The sequence below is a fragment of the Littorina saxatilis genome, linkage group LG10 (genome assembly GCF_037325665.1).
Source record: "Littorina saxatilis isolate snail1 linkage group LG10, US_GU_Lsax_2.0, whole genome shotgun sequence".
Lineage (NCBI taxonomy): Eukaryota > Metazoa > Mollusca > Gastropoda > Littorinimorpha > Littorinidae > Littorina > Littorina saxatilis.
Genome location: NC_090254.1, coordinates 3,084,238 through 3,102,465, shown reverse-complemented (window position 1 = coordinate 3,102,465; position 18,228 = coordinate 3,084,238). Strand labels below are relative to the sequence as shown.

Here is an 18,228-nt window from a genome sequence, read left to right as displayed (position 1 = left end):
ACACACACACACACAACTTGACGGGCAAAGGTTCCGAGTTGTGAGTTTTACGGCGTTCGCTATTGTACTGTGGTAGAACTGTATGACTCAACTGTGGTCACAATTAACGACAATAGTTTAACTAGTACTACGATTTATCATTTGATAAATCGATCCAAAAATGATGTCATCTTATTCTTTATAATTGCCTGATTCCAAAAACATATAGATATAATATGTTGTATTCAAAACACGCCTCGAAAGTTAAAAAGAATACAGGAAAGCGCTCTGTCCTGCTTACCACAATACGCTATTGTGCTTTTCTGGCTTGTCAGTTTCACTTCGTGTTGCACGGGAAATGTTAGCGATTTCCGTTTGCCGCGGGGATTGACGAAGCTGTTTTGTCTTGGTGGGTTCAGTTTCATTCTGTGAGTTCGTCAGATTGACTAAATGTTGTAATTTCGCCTTACGCGATTTGTTTCTTTCTTTCTTTTTGAGTGATTCTTCAAGGCACCACTTTTACTGCACACACTAAAAATGTTTCCGCTTTTGTTTCCACGTGCAAAACCCGTATCTCGACCGTGTAAACCTCGCGCCACAGACCCGGAACTTTTAAGTGCACCTATTACAAAATTAAATGAGAATATGGAACAGAATACCCTAAGTGAAAGTCACGGTAAATATAACCTGGAGTAGGAAAGAATACAATACAACACAAAACAGTTCATCACGATTACACGTTCAAATGGAAGGGTGTTTGTACTGTGTGTAAAAGCCTGACAGTATCTGTGATGGTTTACGGGAGGCTTAACTGTCCGGGCGTGATTTCCGGTATTGAATATTCATAAGAGCACCAAAACGAGGCGCCATTGTTGTAGAGGACCAAGTCCACGAAAATAAATTCTTTGAAAATTTCTCACGCTCGACAGAAAGCAGCCAGGATGTTCCCGTTCGGTGAGCGTTCAAATGGAAGTATGCTTGTACTGTATGTAGACGCTCGGGGAGCTCTGTGATGGTTTACGGGAGGCTTACTGTGCCTTTAAAATAAACTTATGTTTAAACCAAGGGTCTCATTCTATCGATGTAAACTGGCCATAGCCGTGGATTGATGATTATCAGAATATTTTTGGACCGTGGTGCGTTTTTGCGCTAGACCTAACTTTTAAAATCTAAATAATAAATTGACAGCTTGTTACACAAACATTCTTTAATCATAAAAGAATTCTTTTTTCATCAAGACAAGATCAGTAATCTGCAATTCGAAGTTGTGAAAGTTTGAAAAAAGAAAAGCCCGGAAGCAGGGTCACGCAAGGGTCGTAGCAGACGACGGTTTATGCATATCGCCGTTCCTCTCAACAGTCAAAAGCCATCGCTAGAGTTCTTGTGAACCACAGCCGTTTGTTTCGTGCATAAAAACGTGCTATTGTAGATAAGCTCACATCGAGTCGCATTCAAATGACTAACTGACGACTACATTGTGAAAAAGGGAAACTGGATCACACGGGTGGGGCTCACGATGGCTCAGGGGTAAGGTAAACCACGCAAAAATAAATTCTTTGAAAATTGTTCGCTCTTTACGGAGGGCACCTAGGATGTTCTCAATCGGTGAGTGTTTAAATGAAAGGGTATTTGTACTGTGTGTAAAAGCCTGACCGTATCTGTGATGGTTTACGGGAGGCTTACTGTGCCTTTAACAAAGGTTACAATCATGACATGTATAGCCTACATGTTACACAGCTAACAGCAACAAGCTAGAATTCTATGTCTTGAGGGAGTACACACGGGGGTTGAGACTTGACGGGCTTCATTGAAGCTTCCGTCGGGCTTCATTGAGGCTTCCGTCGGACTTCATTGAGGCTTCTGTCGGGCTTCATTGAGGCTTCCGTCGGGCTTCATTGAGGCTTCCGTTGGGCTTCATTGAGGCTTCCGTCGGGCTTCATTGAGGCTTCCGTCGGGCTTCATTGAGGCTTCCGTCGGGTGTCAATTGACCATGGTAACTTCACAGTTTCAAAAAGAAGCCTATCAAGGTGTTACTGGACAGCGGTAATCTGAAGAATCGCAGTTACATTCTGAACACAATACAGGGGGAGGGGCTAATAGCTCAGTGGGTAGAGCACTTGACTTGTGATCCGCGGATCACAGGTTCGAATCCACGGTCGGGACGAACACGGGTCAACTTTATGTGCAGACTCAGAGACGGTATCCATGTTCCACCCCTGTTTCACCACCATGGCACATAAAAGACCTCGGTCATTCTGCCTTGAGTGCAGATGGCTGATTAAACACACACACACACACACACACACACACACACACACACACACACACACACACACACACACACACACACACACACACACCTGGGTAGCGCGGCTTTGTCACTGCTAGCTTTCCACTGGGAGGAAGCGACCCATATTTCCCAGCGATTTGACAATAAAGTAATGAAAATGAAAAAAAAATATAAAAAGATTAAAAAATTAAAAATTAAAGTTTAAAAACAAAATCATTTTTCTGTGGTGCGTGCAGGCGGACTAAATTGCTTCCAGTGCTTGGACCCGAAGACTGGGGGGCCGTGTCAGCACGACTTCAAGGGACTGACGAACACCTCTAAGGGAATCTTCCCCAACATTACCAAGCCCTACTACAAGGAATGCTATAACGATACCTTTAATAAGAGGCACATCGTACAGGACTATTGCGTCATTGAGACGTTCCATCTCGGAGGTAAGACATTTAAAAAAAAACCAGTTACACTGCTAACGCTACAAGGGGAAAATGTAAGTTTTACGCCCTCCCGGAAAACCCAGTAGGGGCATGTTACACGGGAAAACCCGGCATTGTATAACAAATAACAATAAAAATGCAGGGGGGGGGGAGGGGGGAGGGGAGTTGTAGACAGCTGGCTGCTGGCTGCTAGAGGAGACCTGAAATGGGCTAGGGACCGGGTTGGGTCGTCTTGGGTCAGTACTGAAATGGTTACTTTATGGGCTGTTGGCCGATCGGACACCGGGGCTTCATATTTTTGCATGCATGTATTCGTGTTTCCAAGGCCTGAGACTTTCGCTGTGTCCCTGGGATCTTTATCGTGCACACAGGGGTGTTCGGACACCGAGGAGAGTCTGCACAAAGTTGACTCTGGGACACCCTAAAATCAACAACACAATATGTAGCCCAACTCCAAGCTACACACCGAATGTCAGCTCAACCGACCCACAGATCTCAGTCTAAAGAAAGAGACAGACAGACAGACAGACAGACAGACAGACAGACAGACAGACACGCATGATACAGGTAATGAACTTAGATTAGAATGAGTTCCTGTCTCGAGTCTCTGGCGAGACATGAGTCATGAGGAAACAACATAAATTATGTTCATTATATGTATCATACTTGTGTCTCTTGTCTGTTCACTGTTACGACCTTTGGGTCGAAGGACCTGTGACCTGTGACCTGTCCAATAACTTGCCATCCTTATGTCTTGATTCTCGGATGTAAGGTTTTGTTTCGGTGGCGTTTCTGTGTTATGTGATTCAGAATGACCTACTCTTCGAGTTGTGCCCACCGTCCCATATATGGGACGCTATCTTTTAGTGGAGATTATAAATTAACTGAACCCAATAAAGTGGTTATCATTCCCCAGACATATCAAGGGAGGCTACGTGTGTCCAGTTTTCGTGTTGAACGGTATGTATGATCTCCCTTACCGTTTCACACAGGTGCAGCCATTTGCATTTTTTGGTCTGAATTGATGAGCAGAATGGCAAGCAGTAAAAGGTAAGTTGTTATTTTCTTTACCAAGGACTTTTATATATCAAACAAAGAATAAATAATGGAGATACTGATGTTATCTGAATATGGATTTCGCGGATTGTTTACAAAAAAGTTTTGCTTGCATCTGAGTGTTTGAAGTGCCGTCCCATATATGGGACTGTGGGCACGAGAGGGGTGGGTTTTTTAACATATACAAAGAAGGATTTGCTTCTCTTGTCTTCCAGACTCTATAATGTCAACGACGAACGGTTTCATCCGAATGCTGGAAGATGACAGCAGTGTCCATGACTGAACTGAGCCTCTGTCTTCATTATCAGAGTGCCACCTCAGTCCTGTGACCCGGCTGAGGACACTGATGAAGACAGCAGACTGAGAAGCGGAAGACGGGGGATTGAAGGGACAGTCTCCAACCTCAATGGCCGTCAGCTGCGCCGGGCGCCTGCTTCTGCCACAGTTGTCAGGAATGGTCAACGCCAGTCACTTTATGAACCCGAAAATGACAGGTCTTCAGATGAAGAAAGAATAAGATTGGACATAAGCTTCAGTGTGTAAAACAGTGATCTAGGGTTATCTGCAGTGGAATTATCAATCCAACGCCCAAACCTCCCTCTGTCTCTCTCTCTAATTTTATGTTTATTGCGGTTTTTAGAATGCACCCTCGACCTCTCGGACCACTACTGCAACTTCCACTGAGCGCAGGCAGAGTCAACGGCAGAAAAATAAACCCAGGCCTCCTTATGAACTTGACATCTTCAGTTCTTCAGATGAAAGAGTAAGTGTGGAAAAACAATTTGTATGCGATGGAACGACAACAATATCGTGAACGTCGTCTCAAACAAGGTTGGGGTACATCCACTTCAGGTGGCAAAGAGGTGGTCAAGGTCAGAGTCCAGGCAAGTTCAACTCCCACAGCCCTTCCTGATTCGCCACTACAACCAAACCATGGGAGGTGTTGATCGCACTGATCAGAACGTTGGCAAGTACAGGGTTGCCATACGCTCGAAGAAGTGGTGGTGGGCCATCTTTGCCTACTGCCTAGACGTCTGTATCCAACAGGTGTGGCATCTGTACCGAGCAACTGAGGCTGCAAAGAACAACCCGCTGGATCTTCTCGCCATCCGCAGGCGAGTTGTCAGGGTCTACCTTGGCCGCGCTTCACTACCATGCAGCACCTGGCCGTCCAAGAGGCCACGTTTCTGTGGACAAGCGGGTCTTGGACGAGATCAGGTTTGACCGACAGGACCATCTGGTGGAATTATGGTCAACACAACTGAGATGCGGAGCTTGCGGCAAGAAGACCAAGCACCGTTGCTCAAAATGCAAGGTCGGGGTTCATGACCGATGCTTCCGGCAATATTACACTAAATGATGTTCTTCAACGTATGTGAACCACGACTGCAACACTCTATTCTTCAGTTGAATTGAAGTCAAAATGACAAAAGCCACCGACTGTTTCCAGAGTCAGAAACGAAACGTCGAATTGTGTTCACAGTTTGTTTCATTCTGTACAAAATGTTAGAATGAACAGTTTATTTCCCATTTATTAAAGGCATCAAAATTCAGTTGTGTGACTTGTTTATGTTATATTGAATGATTTTATTTCAATAAAAGTTCAGATCATCTGTAATTTTTGCTTTTCTATGTAATGTGAGACAGTAAGAAAACCTCTCTCGTGCCCACTGTCCCATAATATGGGACGGTCACGTTTTGTCTTACAAATCACTAATTTCAAAGTTTTACTCCAAATGAGTATGAAATAGGTCAATTATAGACCAAATGCTATGCCAACAAGCAATTTTTGTTTGAAAAAAGAATTGAGCATATATATGGGTTAACGTCCTTTGTGCCTAAGTAGCCTGTGTATTGGGAAATATACGGAGGATTTGCTCTGGTATTTTGTTTGTTTGTTTGTCGAACAACCCCGATTTAGCTCTTTTCGACTCATCGATCGGCATTCCATCGGCTGACAAATACGACGACGACGACGATGATGATTTGTGTTTGGACACCTAGGAAAATCAGTTTGACTTTTCCCGGTGCTCCAACAGAGTCAATATTGTGCAGACTCTCCTCTGTGTCCGAGGACCCCCCACCCCCTCCCCCCCGTGTTTACTCATGTGCACGATAAAGATCCCAAGCTCGTCCACAACAAAAGTCTATATTATAAAGAGTCGCCGTACATATACAGTCCTGATTTGCAAACGACTTCTTTAAAGTTCATCTCTGCGAATGAACTGAAGAGCTTCATTCCTCACCTCGTTCCATGCAACTCGTAATGCCGTCCCCTTGCTATAGTAGATCTTCTGCAACTAAAGCCTATAACTCTTGATTTACAAACGACTGTTTTCATCCCTGCAGTCGAGCTGAAGAGATTTGGTCTTCGTCTCATTTCAGGAAAATCTTACTGGCATCATTTGTGACTAATTCTTCCACAAGCAAGGCCTATTACTCTGGATTAACGCCGAACATCCGTCTTCAGGGCACAAAGACTTGTCAAAGTAGAAGGCCACATAGCTAAATCTAGCGTTGCCGGTGACATCGGATGCAGTCCAGACGCAAAAATAAAGAGCTACATCTGTCTGGCCCGCATACCAGCTGATGTTGGCCTTTAAAGCCTCAATTTAACTGGGCGAAGTTGACTACGCGACGTATACTTCGCGACGCTAGCCGCATGGAGCTTAAGTACTGAGTTTTCGGTATACACAACATCTATAAAAGATGAAAACAATTGGCGGAGTCTCCGCGATGTCGACTTCGGGCTGAATCAAGGACCGGCCTTAACAAACAACTTTGTTTTTTCTCCTCCGTGCAGGCGAACTGAAGAGCTTCATCCGGGACTGCAGCGACGGCCAGAACTTCTCCTTCACGGGCGACGTGAAGAACGAGAAGCTGAACGACATCACTCCCAACAATTTCACCACCTGCGTCTACCGCCTCTCCGCCAACGCCCACATCTGCATCACTCTCTGCAACACGGGGGACTTCTGCAACGGCCCAATCCCGGCACCCAACGACACTGAGGACTGCTACGACAACGAGACGGGAGACAACTCCACATGCGGGGCGGGGTCGCTGCTGCTGGGTACTTCCGGTCCTTTTGGACCAATCGTCGATCGCTTGTTGGGACGCGCCTATCTCCTGCCTGTGTTGGTGTCTATGTTGTCTGTGCACTTCTTTGGCTAAAAGACGAAAAAGACAAAATAAAAATAAAATAAAATGAAAATAAGATCAGGAACAAGACTTGCTCACATGACATTTTCTTTTGTCTGTGCACATCTTTGGCTACAAGACAATTTTGTTTTTGTTTTTTAAATGAAATAAGATCGGGAACAGGACTTGCTTACATGTCTATTGTGTCTGTGCACATCTTTGGCTAAAAGACGAAAAAGACAAAATAAAATAATAAATTTAAAAAATTGAAATAAGATCGGGAACAGGACTTGCTTACATGTCTATTGTGTCTGTGCACATCTTTGGCTAAAAGACGAAAAAGACAAAATAAAAACAAAGAAATAAAATGAAAATAAGATCGGTAACAGGGCTTGCTCAGATGAACAACTACTGTAAAAAAAATACATGACAAGTGTATATATATCAAAGCTTTTTTAGAATTGCAGTGAAGATCGTTTTAAAAGTGTTGAATAATCATGAATTAAGAAGTAGAAACCAACACGCGAATCAATCCACAGGCAGTAACATTATGACCCTGATACGATGAACAAGACTTCGTCTTTACAACAACAAAAATGGTTTGACAAAGTTGGACATTTGCAACAATCAATATAAAAAAATGTTGAAAATCAGGGATGGGACGTCTCAGCACGGAATTCAACTGGACACTTTTTTTTCTTTTTATTTTGTTGAGAGGGGGGGGGGGGTGTAATTGATGATGAAAGCAGAGAAGTTGACGGCATTAGGAAGTAATCAATGATGACAAGAAATATGAGACGGGTGCAGCGGCCTAGTGGACTAGACGCGAGCCTACCAAGCGGAAGGTCGTGGGTTGGAATCCAGGGCTGAGGGGCACAAAGCGCGGGTTCTGATTGGTTGAAATCACAACACATCTCATGTTCAACCAACCCAACACTGTGGTAAGTCTCGTGCGTTTCGATTCATTCAAAGATGCAAAGATTTTCGTTGTTGATACAAAGGGACTTGACGCTCACTTTCTGCACGCTCGGAACGCCACTTCCTACAGTGACGCTGAGAACGTTCAAAAATACCATCAAAATATTAATTCTGCCATACAGCGTTTTAGTTGGTCCATGATAGGTCCAACCATTTGTTTTCCTAATTTATGTCAAGCCTCTGATGCCAAGAAATTGAATGAAGCCGACCCGCTTTGAATTTTCAACTGTAATATGACTAAGGAGTTACGCCCCTTATCCGTCGTTATCAAAGCCTTGTGTAGGGAACGTCATGGCTTTGAGTTCAAAGTGGGTACAGGGTGGCGATTTTTCCGATCTCCGAGGTCAACGTATGTTCAGACCTGCTATAGTGCCTTATCCCCTTCCGTGTGTACACGCAGACACAAGACCAAGTACGCACGAAAAGATCATGTAATACATGTCAAAGTTTGGTGGATTATACAAACACGAAAATACCAAGGATGCATCCTCCGAAATTGGTGTATGTCTGCCTAAATGGTGGGATAAAAACGGTCGTACACTTAAAAAGCATCCATGGGAGTTTCAGCCCATGAACGTAGAAGAAGAGCAAACACAAAATAATATCTGTCTGTCCTGTGATCCACCAAGCGCTTCCACTTAGACACATTCCCCACATCTATAGTCTGCTACTTTTCTGTAAATAGTAGTCATTTTGTTGTTGTTGTTGTTGTTGTTGTTGTTGTTGCTGTTGTTGTCTTTTACTACATTAATTTCGCTGTTTGACATAGATGACATGAATTAATTCAGCAATAAATAGATAGATACATAAATAAATTGAAAATAAATAAATACATTCAAATAAATCGATAAATAAAAAGAAAGAAAGAAAGAAAGCGCTCTCTGCACAGAAAGTCAGGTTATATTTGTTTGGCATGTGCTCATGCACGCAAAAGGATGTTCTTACTCATTTCAAAAATGTTGGCAAATATGTAGTGATTAACAGCATCATGATTTGCACGACAAGAATTAAGGTGTCCCAAGGTTGTTTGTTTTTCTCTGAACATCAGAATGTACTTTTCTACTCCCATTGCTGTATAACGGTGACTATGAGTTCTCCTTTACATCAGTCAGTCAAATTACGCAGAAACACACCGACACAGACAGACACAGACACACACACACACAGACAGACAGACAGACACACACACACACACACAGACCACAGACACACACACACAGACATACGCACACACGCACACACACAATGATACAAGTTTACATGCCGGATCAAATAATGTTGTATAAGCTTCTGTGATACAACCTGATGATACGGTCGTAACTACGTAAATATATATATATATATTTTGTTAACCATATGCAAAGTTGGCTTGAAGACACGCCTCCTTCACGTGAAACAAAAAGTTCAGCCTACTGTCTCGGATCTGATCAGGTTTTACATGGGACAAAACCATCCCTCCACTTGGTCACATACCAACACTGAACAGCCTGGGTGTTACACGGGATAAGACCATCCCTCCACTTGGTCACATACCAACATTGAACAGCCTGGGTGTTACACGGGATAAGACCATCCCTCCACTTGGTCACATACCAACACTGAACACCCTGGGTGCTAGGCCTATCGGTGCACAGTGGCATGTTGTTATGAAATATTGTTGCACAAGCCAACAGCGGCTTTTTAAGAAATTAATTCAAAACTAAATCCGAGCTGATGACAGCAGGCAGTTAGAGTGTTGACGTTTGGTGTGTGTCCAAGAGAAGGGATGGTCTTATTCCAGTCGCCTGACCAGACCCTACATGGTGGGCCCAACTGTTTTGACGAGAAGGAGTGTGCCTGTGAAGGCCATGTCAATTATGTACTGCGTAGACATTTCGCTTGAACGGTTTGATTTTCTTTCGTTTGAACTGTGCAAGACTAAAATCCGTCATTGCAATCAAGACCTCACATTTCTTTGTGTATACCGCCCTCCCCCCAATAAAAAGAACAAACTATCTACTCCGCAGTTTTTGGCTGAGTTCACAGAGCTTTTAGACGAATACGCCAATTTGCACTGTAATCTTGTAGTTGTCGGAGACATCAACCTTCATTATGATTCACAGTCGGACTTGAACGCTAACACGCTGAAAACACTGCTCCCCACTCTCAACTTGTCCCAGCTGGTAGACAGGCCGACGCATCGTCGTGGACACACCCTTGACTGGGTGGTGGTCGGCGGGGACGTCGGCGTCTCAGACCTGATTGTGCAGGACATGCTGATCTCCGACCACTTCGTCATTTCTTTCAGCTTCGACCTTCAGAAGCCAGGCCCTGCCAGACGAGTCGTCACCTCGCGCAACATGAAGCGGATCGACATGGCAGCACTGAAGGATGACGTCAGAGCACTCCAGTTAGACAGACATGACCTCGTGTCCAGCTACAACAGCGACCTGCGCCGGATTCTGGACAAGCACGCCCCTCTCACCACACGCACAGTCACCGACAGACCCTCGGCACCTTGGCTTACGCCGGAGGTCTCCACAGCCAAGCAAGATCGGCGTCGTGCTGAGAGAGAGTGGAGGAAATCGGCTCTCACGGTCCACAGGCAAATCTTTACTTTTCACCGAGAGGCCGTCAAAGAGATGGTGGATAAGAACAGACACCAGTTTATTTCTCAGAAAATCGAGAACAGCACCTCCAGCAAAGAACTCTTTCTGATCACAGGGCAGCTCCTCGGTAAAGTTCAAAATAAAAAGCTACCAAACTCCGTCCCTCTTGATGACCTTCCAGATAAGTTTGGGGACTTTTTTGCCGAAAAAATCGAGAAGATCCGAGTCGAGCTTGATGCTGCTCCTGGGCATCCAGAGCATGCGCCATTTCACGGCGCCCACCTCACCGATTTTTCTCCTGTCACTAAAGAACAAGTGAAGAAGATCATTGAAAAAGCTCCACCCAAATCCTGTATTCTCGACCCAATTCCTTCAGAGCTATTAAATGAGTGTCTAGAGGAATTACTCCCTGTCATTACTGACATCATAAATCAATCCCTCACATCCGGTCAAGTACCCCCTTCTTTTAAGCATGCAGTAGTCACTCCCCTCCTGAAAAAAGCTAACCTTGACATCAACACTTTCAAGAACTACCGCCCTGTCTCCAATTTGCCTTTTGTTTCGAAAGTCCTTGAAAAAGTTGTTTTGGCCCAATTGTCAGAGCATCTCGCTAAGACAGGTATGGTTGAACCATTACAGTCCGCCTACCGCGCAGATCACAGCACTGAAACAGCCCTACTTAAGGTAGCGAATGATCTTCTCACTGCTTGTGACAGCGGCTCTGTTTCGCTTCTGGCCCTGTTGGACCTATCCGCAGCGTTCGACACCCTTGACCACGATATACTGCTGGCAAGGTTGAACACCACATTCGGCATAACAGGCACGGCTCTGGGGTGGTTCTGCTCCTACCTGACTGGACGCACTCAGGCTGTTGTGATCCAGAATAAGCACTCCGAGGACACCATATTAAAGTATGGTGTCCCACAAGGATCTGTGTTAGGCCCAGTGTTATTCACTATGTACATGCAGCCGTTAAGCAAAGTCATAAAGCACCACAATGTCCTGTACCACATGTTCGCAGACGACACTCAACTACAAAAATCCGCACACACCAAACAGTTTACAGAGTTAGTGCAGTCAATAGAATCATGCAGCGATTCCATCAAACAGTGGATGACAGTCAACAAGCTCAAGATGAATGATGATAAGACAGAGATCATGCCAGTTGGCAAACAATCAAAGTTAAAGCTTCTTTCAGAAACATCCAGTCTTACCCTTTCTGATACCACAGTCACATTCAGCACCAAAGTAAAAAACCTGGGTGTCCACCTTGACAGTAGCCTGTCAATGGACGCCCACATCAACTCACTCTGCAGAACCGCCTTTCTTGAAATGCGGAGGATTAGCCAAATCAGACACCTTCTTTCCCTCGACGCAACCAAGACACTGGTTTCGGCTTTTATTTTGTCGAGACTGGATTACTGCAACTCGCTCCTAGCCGGCCTCCCAGACGCCAAGCTAGACCGCCTACAGCGCATCATGAACAATGCAGCACGTCTTGTGCTGCGCAAGCGCAAGCGCGACCATGTCACCCCTCTCCTCATGACCCTTCACTGGCTACCAATCAAAGCACGCATTACATATAAAATAGCTACCCTGTGTTACCGTAGCCTTCAAGACTCTGCCCCTTCTTACCTGTCTTCGCTCTTAAAGCCACACGTCCCCACACGCAACCTCAGATCCGCTGACGCAGGGCACCTTGTTGTCCCACGCGTCAAACTGAACGCTTTCGGCAAGCGCGCCTTTACCTACACAGCTCCCTCTATTTGGAACTCTCTGCCCATGTCTGTCCGCCTTTCTACCTCTCTCCCTTCCTTCAAGTCCTCTCTAAAAACACACCTCTTCCGGGAATACTTCAACCCCTAGCCTGTGCGAGTGATTCGATGTTGTCCGTGTGTGTGTTTGTGTGTGTGTGCGAGTGAGCGACACGAGTATATGCGAGTAATTGGTTGTGTGCACTGTTCAGTATTTGCCACATTAAGGAGAGGGGTCGCTTGCCATCGTAGCGCGCTGTGGGCCGGCTGGGGGCGGGTTGCTTGCGAGGGCTGTATTTTGTACATTGATTATTTGATACATGTATAATTATTAAATGCGTCTCCAGGAATATGTTTAGTTTAAATCTTGTGTCGATACTATTTAATTCTGCCTCGCTATTAGCCATTGAGTAAAACTGTTTTATCACCATTGCTTTATTGTTGTTAATTCGTCTCCAGAAATATGTTTTGTTTTAATCTTGTGTCGATACTATTTAACTCTGCCTCGTTATTAGCCATTGAGTATAACTGTTTTATCACCATTGTTTTATTGTTGTTCTTTGGCCATTTACGTTGAATGACTTGTTATACATTGACATTGATAGTTTTATTCTTCTTCTTCTTCGTCGTTCGCTAGATAGTTTTATTATAAGAACCTTTTTTTTTAATTCCTATTAACTCGATGTTCTTTAACTATGTTTGTAAATTGTTAGAGGATCTTTTAGTAGAAGTGTTTAACTGTCGAAGCTGCTTTTACCTAAGAGACCGACTGTATATTGTGCTGTTGTACTTGTCAGACTTGATTGTACCAAGTCCTTCACATGTTGTAATGCGCTTAGAGCCAAATATTTTTGTTTTTTGTAAGGGATAGGCGCAATATAAATACACTTTATTATTATTATGTGGCCATGAGGTGTGAGATTACGTAGTGTTGTTGTCAGGTTGAATGAGTGTTGTACTTGTGAAGGCCATGTCAATTATGTGGCCATGATGTGTGAGATTACGTAGTGTTGTTGTCAGGTTGAATGAGTGTTGTACTTGTGAAGGCCATGTCCATTATGTGGCCATGAGGTGTGAGATTACGTAGTGTTGTTGTCAGGTTGAATGAGTGTTGTACTTGTGAAGGCCATGTCAATTATGTGGCCATGATGTGTGAGATTACGTAGTGTTGTTGTCAGGTGGAATGAGTGTTGTACTTGTGAAGGCCATGTCCATTATGTGGCCATGAGGTGTGAGATTACGTAGTGTTGTTGTCAGGTTGAATGAGTGTTGTACTTGTGAAGGCCATGTCAATTATGTGGCCATGATGTGTGAGATTACGTAGTGTTGTTGTCAGGTGGAATGAGTGTTGTACTTGTGAAGACCATGTCAATTATGTGGCCATGATGTGTGAGATTACGTAGTGTTGTTGTCAGGTGGAATGAGTGTTGTACTTGTGAAGGCCATGTCCATTATGTGGCCATGAGGTGTGAGATTAGGTAGTGTTGTTGTCAGGTTGAATGAGTGTTGTACTTGTGAAGGCCATGTCAATTATGTGGCCATGATGTGTGAGATTACGTAGTGTTGTTGTCAGGTGGAATGAGTGTTGTACTTGTGGGAACGAATGCTTGTTAAGGTACGCAGTGGGGGGTGGCCGTACTGTGTCTGAAAAAAAGGGGGGGGTGATGGAGAGTGTGTCAGTGTGTGAGTGTATGTTAATTCATGTGTGTGTGCGTGCGTGAGTGTGTTCGTTCGTGCGTGTGTGTGTGTGTGTGTGTGTGTGTTTGTTTATGGGGCTGGGAACGATGCAGAGGTGCCACAGGACTTGCGAGTGAGGCAGAAGGGGTCTTTGTCCACAACAAAGTGGGTGCATTCCCGGTTGGTGTACTTCCTGTGGGCGTTGTTCCTGTACACAGGGAATGCACCCCGTGGGTGCACTGATTTGCTGTAGCGTTTTGCTGATCTCGCTGAAAGTCACTTGATACTCTGCCACTTTGATAACATTTGATATGTTTCTATCCTTTTCTTTAGATATATCCAAGAGATTTGATTTAGTTTTGCAATTTGTATTGACTGAATAAGAAAATTCATGATCAAGTCTTCCTGTCGAACCGAATTTTGGATGATGAAGGGAAGCGAAGCTGAGGTGAGTCATCAGACTCTTAGTTGGCGCGAGATTGAGTGGTATCGCACTCCCCTGCAGGAAATCAACCCGGATGCATTCCCTGTATACAGGAAAAACGCCTGCAGGTGGTGCACCTCCAGGGAATGCCCCCACTTTTGGTCGACATTGACCCCGTCTTTGTTAGTGTGTGGATATGACGTGCATACGTAGTCGTTTGTCAACACTATTCGAACATCATTACTACTGACTTTGAATTTAGTCACCCCATTATTTGATCGTTGCTTCTGTATCTTATTGTTTTTCTATATTTGTTTTTAAAACAAATTAACGAACTTCAAATGATTGTTGTAAATTGTCCATTTTAATAAACGACACTTACTGTTTTAAAACTTGTTTGGCACGGGACCGGCGGAATTGAGTGCATGCATGTTAGTGCATGTGTGTGTGTGAGAGAGTGTAGGCGGGCGTGTCACTGTGTGTGTGTGTGAGTGCGTGTCACTGTGTGTGTGTGTGTGTGTGTGTGTGTCACTGTGTGTGCGTGTGTGTGTTAATTGATTTTGCTTTTTCCTCGTATGTAAAAGTTGCCAAGTTACGCCTATTCTGAATTTTTGTCGATTTATTTATTGGTACCTGATGTTTATGTCAGGTCGATTTTGGCGGCGGTCACGTGATACCTATTACAGAAAGCTTTGATAAGAAAAGTGTGGCAGAAAGCCAAGTGGAGAGCCTTTGACGGCATATAAAGGTTGAATGAAATTACACGTACGGAAATGAATGTTTTTGTTGGCGTACGAAAATGGGTGCAACAATCTTTTTGCACAGTTTAGCTTTTGTGAGACAAAAGAAGGGTTCTGAACATCATTTTTTCTAAAAAGCAGACAAAGCCAGAACATGTGGACCATGCATATAATGCACATTTTTAATTCAGTTCCATCTAACGGCTGAAATGTGTACTCTGAGGCTTGGAGTTGGAGGAACACTGGTATCACTATCAGAAAGGCAGATTTTGGTGTCGGCTTTGTTGAGTTACCGTAGAACGTTATCCTTGCTTATCAGCAATCATTGGGACTATTGCTTTAAAACATTCAAAATCGTATGCCCAATGAATTATGAATTAATGCTTACAAATGTACAAACTCAAATGAAACCATCTCTTTTCGGAACGCATATCTTGAAAAACGTAAACTTACACACGGTCACTTATATATCTTTACTCAAAGACAATGCTTTGTATGTGCAATTCAAACAAAACTGACACTTAAATCTGCATGTTTGAACCATGCATGCAAGATACAAAATCAAAACAATCCCTTGTGGATATCCTCCGGAGAAAGTTGAAACAACACTCAATTTGCCAGAATTCCAGCTTCTGATATATATATATATATATATATATATATATCCCATGACCTCCCTTCTTTGTCTCTGTTACTTCAGTATGGGTATATATGTTGTATTTTTATAGCTCAATAAATACATCATGGACTCCAAAAAATATATGATAGTGCAGATTCCGATTTGGGCAAAGGACTACTTTCCTCCCGACCTTTGACCTCGCGCCGAACAATGTGACACATTTGTATGAAGTTCTAAAATCGTATTACACGGCTCAGAAAACCATATCAGTTGCACGCAAAAATGAATCTCAGAACTGATCTGATGTATGAGATGCAATAAGCAAAAGTTTCTTTCATTATGAAAGCAATGCAGGTCGAAAAAAACGAACATTCAACTTACAAGATAACCAGATGCTAGCGAACCAAAACAAAAACACGAGTACCCTCCCCTTGCATCGTTAGCAGACGACTTTTGAGAATCTGTCGGTAGTGTGTTTTGGTGTGCGCCTTCAGCTATCAAACATCGGCTGTTTCACGTGTTTTGCGAGCAAGTCTACTCTTTTGCCTGGCTCTGCAGTAAGTCCACATATTTTTCCGTAATCCAGTCATATTCCTTCAAAATGCAATCAATCGGCGGTGACAGACGTGTCGGTCGCGTTTTCCTCACACCCATACCAGTTTAAGTTCATCCATGCAAACACACTCGCAAAACAGTTTATCACGTAGATACATTTCAAATAGGGAGCAAATGGTTAAATCTAAACCTACATATTTGTTCCCTAAAATTTGCTTCTCTGTCAATAAGCCTAATTACACACGTTCGAGAAAAACAACGTGGAATCAATTCTGAATCGAGTAAGCCAAATGGGTCCCAAACCCGTTTCGCCCGTTCTGCCGACCTGAAACGCAAAACAAAAGAATTGTGCGCTTCAACTAAATTAATTTCTATTCGACTTCATTACTTTCTTGCAACTTATGAACCTTTACTTAAAGCTTTTAAATGGTCTGAAAGTAGTGTTACCGCGTACTTATCGATGCACTCATTCGTTTTATTTTTTCAGCGACGGTCACTTAGTTTAAGGTTGCAAAAGGGCTAAGTCTCGCTGGCAACAGTTTTACCCTGCACAGATCGCAACAGTGCCGCTAGTAGTCTACACTTTGTGTTTGATGGTAGAATGGGATATACAGGTTACAACACTCGTGTTTTTTTTTATATGGCTTGTATTTTAGTCAAGACCCAGCGGGAATATCAATCGAGAGCCACTCGCCAGAGGCTCGTGTCTCCCGATGATATTCATCCGCTGGGTCTTGACTGAAATACAAGCCATATAAAAAACCACTCGTGTTGTAACCTATACATATACAAACATACACACACACACACGCATACACACACATACACAAATACACGCACACACACACACTCAAACATACACAAAACACGAGCGTACACACACACATGCACACTCACAAACATGCACACACCCACATGCATACACACACAGTGATACACTCACACCCACACCTCATGACACCTTTCTCGAATTTGTTTGCCAAACATATCATTTTAAATCAAAGGTAAGAGTAAGTACAGGTATTAATGCTCTGGAGAAGAACTGCACACCCTTCAACTCAAACACAAACCAACATTGAATAGCCTGGCTTCTTCCTTTGCAGCATGGAACTTCTTTACATTCATGCAGGGATGGCAAATCACAAAATGTAAACTCTCAAGCCACAGTAAATACCACATTTAAACTCTCAAGCCACAGTAAATACCACATTTAAATAATAATAATAATAATAATAATGGAAACTTATAGAGCGCTTACCTAGAAGCTCTAAGCGCTTTACAATGACATTGCTATACACATGTACAAAACCAAAATACAGCATTAAGACACAAAAAGAACAGGAGTACAAAAGCAAATTCATCGTTGAAGTCCATGCAGTCACAATAATACAAACCCACGCGTGCGCACGCACATACGCGTGCGCATACACACACACATGCTATTAAACTCTCAAGCCACAGTAAATACCACATTTAAACTCTCAAGCCACAGTAAATACCACATTTAAACTCTCAAGCCACAGTAAATACCACATTTAAACTCTCAAGCCACAGTAAATACCACATTTAAACTCTCAAGCCACAGTAAATACCACATTTAAACTCTCAAGCCACAGTAAATACCACATTTAAACTCTCAAGCCACAGTAAATACCACATTTAAACTCTCAAGCCACAGTAAATACCACATTTAAACTCTCAAGCCACAGTAAATACCACATTTAAACTCTCAAGCCACAGTAAATACCACATTTAAACTCTCAAGCCACAGTAAATACCACATTTAAACTCTCAAGCCACAGTAAATACCACATTTAAACTCTCAAGCCACAGTAAATACCACATTTAAACTCTCAAGCCACAGTAAATACCACATGTAAACTCTCAAGCCACAGTAAATACCACATTTAAACTCTCAAGCCACAGTAAATACCACATGTAAACTCTCAAGCCACAGTAAATACCACATTTAAACTCTCAAGCCACAGTAAAT

General features: G+C 43.3%; 1 protein-coding gene across 1 annotated transcript in view; it reads left to right on the top strand.

The window, feature by feature from the left end:
• Positions 1-8,753, top strand: part of LOC138977965 (uncharacterized) — a 14,509-nt gene extending 5,756 nt beyond the window's left edge. Inside the window, exons 2-3 of the mRNA XM_070350568.1 lie at positions 2,506-2,703; positions 6,563-8,753. Coding sequence (XP_070206669.1) covers positions 2,506-2,703; positions 6,563-6,933 — 569 coding nt within the window. The 3' untranslated portion in view covers positions 6,934-8,753. The remainder of the gene's footprint in view (positions 1-2,505; positions 2,704-6,562) is intronic.
• Positions 8,754-18,228: the final 9,475 nt, after the last annotated feature.